Source organism: Notamacropus eugenii, chromosome 2 (assembly GCF_028372415.1).
Source record: "Notamacropus eugenii isolate mMacEug1 chromosome 2, mMacEug1.pri_v2, whole genome shotgun sequence".
Taxonomy (NCBI): Eukaryota; Metazoa; Chordata; class Mammalia; order Diprotodontia; family Macropodidae; genus Notamacropus; species Notamacropus eugenii.
The window spans coordinates 352655822-352668403 of record NC_092873.1 but is presented as its reverse complement, the minus strand read 5'-3'; the positions used below and the strand labels follow the sequence as shown (position 1 = coordinate 352668403).

Sequence of the window (12582 nt, the reverse complement as noted above, 5' to 3'; positions counted from 1 at the left end):
ATAACAATCTCTTGTTCCCAGGTATTAGATATGAGTTCCCACAATTATGGTTTAAAACATCTCTACCATGTTTGTGCAGCATTAAATAATGATAGATAATATAAACATCCACTGCAGGTGCCCAGTGAGATACAGGCATGAGGTGATATAAACTTGTGAGGCTATTACTAGCAATATGCCTTCTTTGTTTGCTACCCTATAAAGCAGCTGGTCAGCGAATAGGGAACTTTTAGCGGAACTTACGGGGAATCTTAGGATTGAATGTACAAGCTGGAATGCTGTGTTTGCCTCAACTGGCCCCCATTGAGGCTTGAGGGGATTTAGGGGAAACACAAACTGTGCCTGTCTTGATTGGTCCCATTGGGACATAGAAGTAGTTGCCCCCCTTCTCACCAGCCCCTACAAGAAAGGGAATTAGGGAACGCTGTAGGAGTTGTACTCTCATTTCCAGCAATCCTCTTCAGAGAAAACTAGACTAGGATAAAATAAGATTATTAACTCCTTCTTAGTGTCTTTCCTGTCTGACTAAATCAAGAGTGAACCTGTGCTAGCAGCCCTCCTCTGTGATGTGTTTATCTGTCTTACACTTGAGTTGGTGGGTTAAGTATAACAACCAAAACTGATTTTTTGCTTCTTCCTACTTTAATGTTCTAGAAGTGTCTATCTATTGTTTGAAATTCCCTCTGATATCAGTAAGTTTCGCAGAAGGAAACTGTACCCTAGGTTTGTTTCTATCGGCTATGACTTTCACTCGCAGAAATGAATGTAAATGTCTAGTTGTTTCCAAAGGGGGCAAGAAGACACTATATATCCATGCTCAATATTTTAAAATCCAGTGCTATTCATCCTTTCCTCCCAAACTATATATTTTTGTTAGGTAACTCTAATAAATGCTTAGGGGAATGCTCTAGCTAGGGATGTGCTGGAAACTATTTAACAACAGGTTCTCCAAATGCAGTGTATACATAGAAGTTTAGTAAGCACTATTCACATTTTGCCCATCATTTCTATAAGTCTAGACAAGCAAAAAACAGTAAGTCAAGCCCTGATTTGTAGCATTTGCTGACTTCTAACGTGTGAAGGCTCACACTGAACATTTAACAATCAACTCTCTAGCATTTATACCTGACTCTTGCAGTTCTCTAAAATAAGGTCTGAGGTTCAGGCATTTTTGTGTAGCTCATATATCTGCTTTATTCCAAGTGTCAAGCATCTGGCCCAAGTCCTTCAGTGACCTTTGAAATATGCACAATAGAAAAATGCCTATGACCATTGGCCCTAAAGGACCCAAAGAAATGTGTCCTACATAGTGAGGGTTGCTAGTTCTTAGGCAGGGCAAAGGAGGAGAATGTGTTAAGTGTGATAAGTAAAGCCACAACCTACCACATCCAGTGTCTTTCTTTGAAACAGAAATTGACACTGGTTTTATTTCCTCTGTATGGAAGCTTACCCATCACTGACAGTCCTCTCACAGAGCAGGAAGCAATCAGTTGGCTCATACCAGTTTCTTTTCAAAAAATCTGGGGAAGGGAAGCAGATAGCTTTGCACGTTGTGGGGGGTGGGGGGATGAGTAGAATGAAGACAGCAACCCCTTATAATCCAAACTTCATTTCCTACAGTCACTCAAGATGATGAAATGGTTGCGAAGAGCATAGCGTAGCAGCAAGGATCAAGCCAGGGTATTTGATTAACTGCAAGCCCCAAATACCACTGAGTTCTGGGCAGCAACAAAAATGAGAGCCAAGCCCTTTCGGCACACGGAGGATGAGGGATGCTGCTCTGCTTGCTCCCATTTTCTCTTTGCCCTTTTGGTTCTCAGGCAGTGGAATGTTGGGGGAAGAGGTGAGAGGAAGGGAAGTCAAAGCAGGAACAGGGTTTCAAAGGCAACAAATTAGGGTAGGGTTTGTGTGAAACACTTAAAAATAAGGCTCTATTGTTTCCCAAAACAGTAGGACCAATCTGATCTGGAATTAAGGGAGAAAAGTCACAAAACTGACTGCCTTTGATCTTGTGATCATGCTACTGGGCACATATCCAAGGAGGTTAAAGACAGAAATAAAGACCTGATGTGCACTGAAACATTATTTATAGTAGCACTTTCTGTGGTAGCAAAAACAATCTGCTACCCTCCACCCCGAAAAAAAGCCTAGCAATCAAATACGTATATATCTACTGGAGGTGACTGAACAAACTGTAGTACAGATATGTTATGAAATGTTTTTATGGCATAAGAAATGACAGATATGGAAATCGGAAAACATGGGGAGACTTCCAGGAACCAAAGCACAGTGAAGTGAGTTGAACAAGGAGAACAAGATATATCTCTGCAATGATGAAAATGAAAATAACAGTAAAAGGTAGTCATCTTTTCGATCCAGAGATATCACTATTAGGCATATCTCCTAAAGAGATCAAATTGGAGAGAAAAGAACCCATATGGAAAAATATATTTGTAACAGCACTTTTCTTTTTGTAGTAAAGAACTGGAGAGGCAGTTAGGTGACTTCACTGGATAAAGCATTTGGCCTAGGGTCAGAAAGATGTGAGTTCAAATCTGGCCTCAGACACTTACCAGCTGTGTGACCCATGGAAAGTCACTTAACTCTGTCTGCCTCAGTTTCCTCATTTGTAAAAATAAGCTGAAGAAGGAAATGGCAAACCACTCTAATATCTTTGCTAAGAATACTCCAAATGGGGTTACAAAGAGTCAGCTATGACTGAAAGATGACTGAACAACCAAAAAAACATGGAAACAAATAGGGTGCTCATCAACTGGGGAGTGGCTGAACAGATTATGGTGTGAGAATGCAATGGGCTGTTATTTTAACCTAATAACAAAAGGTGTGGATTTAAAGAAACCAGAGAGAACTTGTATGAAGTAAACAGAACCAGAAGAATAATTTATACAATGGCTATATTGTCATAAAGGAAAATAATGGTGAAAGACTTTGAAATGCTGATCAACGCAATGAACAATCATGCCTCATAGCAAAGAGGTGGTGAACTAAAGGTGCAGGATGGAGCACACATTTTCAGATATAACCAATGTATGAATTTGTCCTGCTTGAAAATACTAATTTGTTACAAAGGAGGGCTTAATTTTTTTGTCCTGGGATGACTAATTATGTCTGGAAAAAATGAAAAGAGCATCAGTAAGACATTGGAAAATACATAAAAGAGGAGAGAAGTACAAAAGGAGAGTCAGATGATCAGAACAGTATGCATACTAGCATGTTAAAATTAACATACACCTAAAAAAGACCCAACCAAACTATGTAAGGCAGATTCAATTTCACATATGAAAAATAAGAATATGAAATCAAACTCTGAGCAATTACAATGCTCAATCTTGATACCAAAACACATGATGAAACATACTTCCCTCTTTTCAGTAGAGTGGTGGGATACTATGGGATCAAAATGTTACATATACTGTTAGATATGGTTATTTTATCTGGTGCGTTTGGGTAACGATTTTTCTTACAAGGGCAGGCTCGGAGATATGACTATGCTACAAAACCCAAAAAACATCAGTAAAACATTAGAAATCATTACAGTGCCACACATGGATTACAAGTCATACTAGCTGAAGTAGAGTTGTAGACAATGTCGTTTGACATCTAAGGACCAGCCTCACATAGTTTGGAGAGAGGATCATCATCAGATTGACCACAAAATCACACAGATTTTTGAGCCAGAGAAAAGCTTAAACACTACGTTTGAGGGGCACTGTGATCCCCTTCCATTGTGTCAGTAGGAAAAGGACCTCCTTTGAATTGTTGAAAAAAGGTGGATTTAGCTAACGACTTTCCTTATGTATTGCTTTACCAGAAAGTAGCATGGTACAGCAGAAAGATGACTGGGTCTATAATCAGGATCTAGATTCAAATTCTGCCACTGCCACTAACTACTTGTGTGACATTGAGCAAATCACTTAACCTTCCTGAGCTTCAGTTTCCCCCTTTGTCAAGTGATAGGGTCGAATCAGGATCAAATGAAATTTGTTGTGGTGGTGGTTCAGTCTTTTCAATCATGTCTGACTCTTTGCGACCTCTTTGGGGTTTTCTTGACAAAGAGACTGGAGGGGTTTGCTATTTCCTTCTTCAGCTCATTTTACAGATGAGGAGCTGAGGCAAACAGGGTTAAGTGACTTGCCCAGGATCACACAGCTAGTAAGTGTCTGAGGCTGGAATTGAACTTGGGAATAGGAGTCTTCCTGACTTAAGGCCTAGCACTCTATCTAGTGCCACCTTGCTGCCCTATTTCAAATGAAATAGCATATGTAAAATATTTTATAAGCTTTAAAATGCTGTATAATAGTGAGCTATCATCATCATCATTCCTTTAGCTTCTGAAGCTCCATCCAGATTTAAATATATGATCAATCAATGAAACAAAAAGCATTTATTAAGCATTCACTTTGTGACTGCATTCCCACTGCACCAGGAGGCACGGATGATAAAAAGACAGAAAGGAAAGAGTCCCTGGCCTTGAAGACCTTACATTCTATTGTAAGGCAAAGTAACTACAGTGCTGGACCTGGAGTTAGGAGTTCAAATTCCAACTGAGCTGTGTGACCTTGGTTAAGCCATTTAACACTGCCGACCTCAGTTTCCTGATGGAGATAATAATTAACACCCATCTTGCAGGATTGTTGTGAGGATCCAATTAGGTTGCTTGTAAAGTGCTAGCAGATGGGGTGTAGGGATCAGGAAAGGCCTGTTGGAAGGGGTACCTAAGCTCAGCTTTGAAGGTAGCTAGGGAATCTAAGAGGCAGAGATGGAGAGAGGGTGCATTCCAGGCCTGAACAACAGCCTGTACAAAGGCACAGAGATGGATGGTTCAGCGTTCGGTGTGAGAAATACCAAGAAAGCCAGTTTGTCTGGAATAGAGAATATGTGAAGGGCAGCCCTGTATATAATAAGCCTGCAAAGGTACTTTGGGGCAAAGTTGTGAAGGGCATTGGTCCATCCAATCAATAAACACAGGCAAGGTTGAAAAGCCTGACAATAGACTGACTGGGGAGAAGTGGGCAGGAAGAGTGCAGGGTCCTAAACTGTGAATGTGGGTGTCTGGAAAAATGGTGCTGGTGGTGCTCTTGACAAAAATCAGAGTTTGAAAGAGGCAAGAATTTGGGAGGAAAGATAGTGAGTTTTGACTTGGACATGTTCCAGACAGACAGAAAATTCTGTTTGAAATTTCTAATAGGAACTTGATGATTAAAGACTGAGGCTCAGAAGAAAGACTAGGTTTGGATATATAGATTTGGAAATCATTTGCATAGAATGCAAATAACTGAATGCATTGGAGCTAACAGTGTCACTGAGGGAATATAAGGAGAAAAACAAAAAAGGTCTGCGAACAGCTTTGGTCTAAACTCCTCCTAGTCAGGGGTCAAGTTAAAGAGGATGACCCAGCAAAGGAAATTAAGCCAGACAGAAAGAAAGGGAACCAGGAAGGGGCAGTACCATGAAAACTCAGAGGAGGAGGTGGCTGATGATATCAAATGCTGTACAGAGTTCATGAAGGAGCTGGCAATTCAGAGATCACTGGTAATTTTGGAAAGAGTAGTTCATGTTGGGTGACGAATCTGGAAGCAAGATTGTGAGGGATGGAGAAATTAGAGGATAGGAAATGGAATCTAATAATTTTTTAATGTAATTTTTTCTAGAAGTTTGGCAGTGAAAGGGGAAGAAAGATATAGGATGATAACTTGAGGGGATCATAGGTATAAGGAAGAGGTTTTTTTTAAGTTTTAGGAATTCTGATTACGTTGGAGGCAACAAGAAATGAGCCAGGAGATAGGGAGATAAAATATTAGAGAGGGGGATCAATTGCGGGATGAGTGTGTTGGGGCATGTATCTAAGAAATACTGTTTGTTACAGGCAGTGATTCTCTGGGAGAAAGAGGGAGAGGGATACTGTGGAAAACTATAAAGAGGTAAAAAACAAAAGATATCAATAAAAATATATTTTAAAAATTAATTCATGCCAACTATGCACAGAGCACTGTCCTAATATTGAATCAAGTAAAACAACACAGTCCCTATCCTAATGGAGTCCACAATCTAGTGGGGAAATACAACATAAACAGCTATAATATAGCTATAATCGACTGATGTAAGCATGTAAGGGAAATACAATTTAAGGTAGAGAGGCCTGATATCAGGGTCCAAGCCCTGCCCTCTGATACATAAGGGTGGTGGGAATCACTCAACCTCTAAGTGCCCCACACAACTTTCTAAGACTTAAGGGTTGCAGAATAATTCCTGATCTGATTGGTACAGGGAGTTTCATCACAAGGAGTCTCCTACCCAAGTCAATGAAATTTGAGGGAGATAAGAAGAAGGGAGTAGAAGAATGAGGAAATAAGAGGGACAGAGGAATGGGATTGGAGAAGGAAGGACAAATAGAAAATATTCATAGGAAGTCTGAGGAGAGAAAGCTCATCTCCAAGAGTGGGTAATAGAGAAGGCTTCATAGACAAGGTAGAATCTGAGATGAGTCTTGAAGGATTGGTAGAATTTCCACAGACAGAGACTGGAGGTGAGGTATTCTAGCTAAAGGATGAATACAGGCATGGAGGTGGGGAAATATTGGCTGAGATAATAGAATTACTGAAGGAAGGTTAGAAGAATACAGGAGGCTGAGGGACAACCTTGAATAACACTGGACTTGATTCAGTAGGCAACACAGCAATCACTGAAGGATTTTGAGAATAGTGACACAAATCAGATCTTAATGTAAGAAAGGCTAATCTGGCAGCAATGTCAGAAATAGACTGAAGAGACTGTTGGTGACAAAATGGGTTAGGAGATTGTAATAGTCAAGACAGTTTCCACCAACACATCCTATTTTTACAAGTCTATAACACTATTCTTTCAATAAGACTAAGGCTAAAAGTTCATTTTGTGGCAAGAATTATTTTCATCTTAGATGTGATTTAATTCCTTATTTTGACATAATTACCAAAATTAGACTTACATACACCTTCTCAGAAACTACCTCTTGTATAAAGGGATCTATGACTACTAATAACTGACAGAATTCTAGCTGACAGGTTTATCTCAGTCTATACTTCCAAACCAGTTGAGGTCACCTACACCTGAACAGCAGTATTTAATGGAGGCAGTTACGTGGCTCAGTGAATAGACCAGTGGGCCTAGAGTCAGGAACACCAGAGTTCAAATCTGGACTTACTAGCTGTGTGACCCTAGACAAGTCACTTCACCTCTGTCTGCCTTAATCCACAGGAGAAGAAAGTGGCAAATCACTCCAGTATCTTTGCCAAGAAAATCCCATGAATAGTACTAACATGCTGTAGTCTATGGCATAGTTGTGAAAGAGTTGGACATGACTGAACAATAACAACAGTTTAATATAGGCAACAGTGTGTGTGTATGTGTGTGTGTGTGTATGTGTGTGTAGTGTACCTACAAAAGAAAAACCCAAAATGCACACTGTAACAAACCTTCCTTTCATGGTACAGCAATTGAATAAGGATGCCAACAAGATTTACTATGGAATAACTATGAAGGACGGATGATTTCAACAACATAGGGAGCTCACAGGGAGAGAATTCCCTCCACTAAGACCAATGACTTGGTGAATGTGTCCTATGGAGTTACATTAAGTGACTTGTTCAAGGTCATCCAAATATTAAATGTGAGTGACACAAATTGAGCCTGGGCCTGGAGTCAGGAAGACCTGAGTTCAAATCCAGCTTCAGACACTAACTGTGTGACCCTGGGCAACTCTGTTTGCCTCAGTTTCTTCCTCTGTAAAATGAGCTACAGAAGAAAATAGCAAACGACTCCAGTATCTTTGCCAAGGAACCAAAGAGATCACAAAGAGTCAGACACAACTAAAATGAGTGAACAACAACAAACTGCCTGACTCCCGACCCACCACTCTATACACTCTGACAAGCTGCCTCTTGTAAACAGGTAGCTGACGGAAACTGAGGGCAGCGACTATATCCTAGCTGTCTTTACAGTTCTCAAAGACCCTAACACAGGGCCTTGTGCATGGTAGGTATTCAGTAAATACTGACTGAATTAAATCCTTCTCCTTTGCTATCCTTCTCACTTTGGATTGATGGCTTCTATTATGATTTGAATAATCATGAAATTCTAAGGAATATATCATCTTTCTCACAGCAAAGAAATGCACTGAAAGCAGCCCCCAATGATGCAGCTGTTTCCTGAAGCTACTGCTGATGATTTCCTGAATGTCTGCCACATAAACCACAGCAAGCTCTTTGAGAGGACCAAGCTGCTCCTTACTCCCTAACTCAGTTTACATGCATTTGCTTTAAAAAAAAGGTAGCTGCTATTGCAGCTGTTACAGTTGTCAAAACATTGCAATTCTTTCTTTCACTACAGAGCCAAAATGTGAAATTCAGACTTTTCTCTCAGGATGAAAATCCACAAAAGAACTCCTGTTTGTGTATCCAAAACTGGAACAAGGCACTTGTGAACTCCGGGCAAGATTTCAGTGATTACCTGCTCAGAACCTTTACTGGAAAATATATGACTTGATTTACTGAAAATCAAATACTTCTTAGCCACAAAAAGCAGAATTTCCTGGCATTGAAATATGTGCATTTATAAAAAGGAGTATTAGAAAGCATCCCTTATGCACAAGGTTCCATGTTGTTCAGAACATTGATTATACCGTATGTTTCCCTCATCGTAACAAAAAAATCTAAAGCAGGTACCATTCTCATCCTTTAACTTCTTCAGTCCCTATAGAGATGATTAAATCCTGTTGCCAAATGACTTTCTAGGCCACAAATGTAGATATATCATGGATCAAAACATACCCCACACAAGTCTCATAATACACATAGCTTCCAGTATGAAACAAGAAGTCTGAAACAACTACCATCCTTTTACCCATCCACTTCCTTAATTCTTCAAAAGTCTTGTGATTTCACTAGAGCAGATGCTTCCTCCACCAACACAAACCACAGTCCCTCATTACCTTAAAGCACAGTTTCATGAGTTGCTGCCACCAAAAGAAAAATGTATCACTTGCTGACCAGCGCTCTGCCGATGAGCCCTTTATTGGGCTGGTCCTTGGATGATAGACAACAGAGTCTGCCATTGGGTCCAGCCTTCCCAGATCAGCATATTTACATATTGCAGCCTCCCAGCAGAATGTAAACTCATTAAAAGCATGGTCTCTTTCCCATTTCATCCTTGTATCCCCAGGACCAAGCAATGCCAGGCACCTGAGAAGATATTTATGGAACCGGACTGGTTGGATTTACCAGTTTGTGCTCTGCTGGTACAGCCTGTGATGATCCATGACCACTTCCATGCCATGGTGAGGTATAAGATGACTTTGATCTCTTTCAAGAGACAGTATGGCACCATGGATAGAGAGTTGGCCTCAAAGTCAGGAAGATCCAGGTTCAATTCCCTTCTCTGTCATATCCTGGCTGTGTGAATCTGGGCAAATTATTTAAATCTCTCAGTGCTCTAGAAGATTCTCTAACGCTATAAGTTTCACAAAGGTACCAACCTACATAAGGACAAGACGTTTCATCATCCAGGTTTTTAGACCAATAAAACCATAAATCTAGTCCCTAATCCTTGGTTTTTGTCTTTGGAGACAAAGGATCTGGGTTCAGATATCACCTTTGATAACACCTGTATAAACTGAGGCAATCCACCTACTCTCCCTGGGTCTCAACTTCCTCATTAGTAAAATAAAGGAACTAGACCAGCTAGATTCTGAAGCCCCTCCCAGTTTTAGGTCTATTATCATCTGAGCCTATACCTCTAAAGACAAATTTTGGAGAGAGGAATAAGCCCTGTATATTAGTCAAGCTTTCATTTATATAAATCTACTACTGTAATACTATTACTCCATTATGAGAAAGTTTCATACCAACTCAGGCAAATGGCGTTTGCCAGGGACACATAGTTAGTAAGTGTCTGAAGCCAGATTTGAACTCAGGTCTTCCTGACTCCAAGCCCAGGCTCAATTTCTGCCACTCACACTTAATATTTGGGTGACCCTGAATAAGTCACTTAACGTCTGTGTATTTCTTAGGCAACTCCATAGGACATATTCACCAAGTGACAAATATTGGTGGAGGGAATTCTCATGCTGGGAGCTCCCTATGTTGATGAAATTAAAGATAGTTTAATTGTTGAAAAGTAAAAGAGTAGGAAAGGGAAAGGAAGGGAAGGGAAAGAGAAAGGGAGGAGAAGGAGAAGAAAAGAAAAACACAGGAATGAAGGAAGAAAGGAAGGGGGGAAAGGAAGGAAGGGGAAAAGAGAAAGAAATAAAGGAATAAAGAAAAGAGGAAAGAGAGGAAGGAAGAAGGGAAGGAAGGGGAAAAGAGAATCTTGTCTTCTGCATTCTGCTTGTTTCAATTATTCAGGCCAACCCAGGCTGATAATTACATAGTCCCAAGTTGCTGAGTAAAACTGATGCTTAATTAGCCAGCAGGAAAGATCGATTAAGATACAGCAGGGCATCTTGTGAGGTTCTTTAGCATGACTGTGGGGAATAGGATCTGGCTCTGGGCCTTCTAGAGGATTAAACTCTCTGCTGCTGCTCAGAGACTTGAGCGGAGTTCTTTATAGTAAATATACAATTCTCAGCCTCTCAAGTCTTTAGGCACCCCCTCCCCACCTTCTAACGACAGGCCTAACAGGCACTCAGTATAAAAATTCCAGATCACGAATACCACAAGATTGGAAAATGCCAAAGTAAGCTTTCATGCCTCACTACCCTCTCCCAGTGACCCCATTCTAGACAGAAGGTGGCAGAGAAATAGGCTGCGGAGAAAGATCTTATAACCCTTCACCCTTCCCTTTTCCTCCCTTCCTCCGATCCTTAGCAGATGTATGTACCCGTTAGATACACTTGTTAAAAATGCACATCTTCAAATACAGGACAGAATCTTTTTTGGAAAACCTCTTGGTTAAGTATAATATTCCAATGCATTCTTAAGAGAGATCATTCTATGTGTTCAAAAAAGTCACATATGCAAAGTTACATATGAAATCCCTTCTACTGGGGAAGGAGATAATGAAATAGACCACAGATTGAGAAGACAAACCAAGGGGTCTCTGCCTACTGTCAAGTACACTTTTTTCCTGAAGATATATGGATCGACATAATTTTAATTCTTGCCAACATTTTTAGTTAAATGGAAAGATCTTTAATAAAGGTCAGTGGAGTTATCTGAGGCTCAAAAGAGGTCTTCTAATTACCTTAGGCTACACAGATAATTAACTGTATCTTCATACTTTCTCTTACTACATTTATCAAATGTCTACCGCAGTAGATTATACTTCATCTGAAATATTAAGTAACAATTGTAATAATAATGGGTTTAGACAAACCTGGCTTTGATTTGCTGGAAGCCCCGTAAAATTGCATCTCTGCTCTCCCATGCACTGGTACTAAGGTTCTCATTCTGCAGACCTTCTACCAGGTAATCTTCCACATCTAGAAGGAAAAAAAAAACATGACTCAAAAAGAAAGAAGAGGAATTCAAGGGGGAAGGAGGAAAGACTACCAAGGGAATTCAGGGATGGCCATTATTTCCCTATTTAAAAAAAAAAATAGTGCATACAAAGTAATTCGTGTCTGTTCAGGACCCTGTCAGCCTAGAAAGCTAAGGCACATGACAGCCACAAAGCAGACCCTTTTTTAAAAAATAAATTATATTTTAATATTAAATATGATCATGGATGGCAGAAGGAATAGGTTGTCAAATTTCATAAACATATAAATGTTGCAAACTAGTCACAGAAATTGACAGCCCAGCAGGAAACCATGAGGAAATCTTAGCAAACATCACTGAATTAAAACCATAAATACAAAATCAAGCACCCAAAAAAGCAGGCATTCAAAGAAAACAAATTTATTAAGAAGTATAATATCAATCAGATTACACAGTGTAACGGAGTGAGAGACCACACATGCAAGAAAGAAAGGAGATCTGACAAAGAAAATTGCATATGCAGCTCAAACACACATTATAAATCTGGGTTCTACTAGAAGGTACATGTGTAACACCAAAGCACTTTATGTTAGTCACAGTAACATTTGGAACCCTAATTTTAAGGGGCACATACCTTCTCTACTCTCCTCTAACACGTACAATACAGAGGGAAATGACTGCAATGACAATTGAGAAAATTGCCAGAATTACCAGATCCTTGACTTATTCTGAGGGAAAAAGAAGACCCAAAGGTGCCCAAAGTGTATCTTTAAATTGGTCAACTTCAAATATTTAGGTTGCAATGCAATAATAAATTAATTCTTATCAATATATTAGTTTGCCTAATAGTAATAGCTACTTACATAGCACTTTTAAGTTGGCAAGGCACTTTACAAATATTATCTCATTTGTGTCCTCCTGACCATCCTGGGAAATAGGTGCTGTTATTATTCCCATTTTACAGATGAGAAAAGTGAAGCAAGTAAAGGTGATGTGACTTGCGCAGTCACGCAGCTAGTCAGTATCTGAGGTCACATTTGAACTCAAGTCTTCCAGAACTCTACCCACCAAGCCACCCAGCTTACAACAAGACAGTTTTGAAATCTTTTCT

The 12582-nt window shown here is 39.9% G+C and overlaps 1 protein-coding gene across 2 annotated transcripts in view; it reads right to left on the bottom strand.

The window, feature by feature from the left end:
- SKAP1 (src kinase associated phosphoprotein 1) overlaps positions 1-12582 on the bottom strand; it is a 382247-nt gene that overhangs the window by 349022 nt on the left and 20643 nt on the right. For both annotated transcript variants that reach the window (XM_072646171.1, XM_072646172.1), the window contains exon 2: positions 11368-11473. In XM_072646171.1, coding sequence (XP_072502272.1) covers positions 11368-11473 — 106 coding nt within the window. The remainder of the gene's footprint in view (positions 1-11367; positions 11474-12582) is intronic.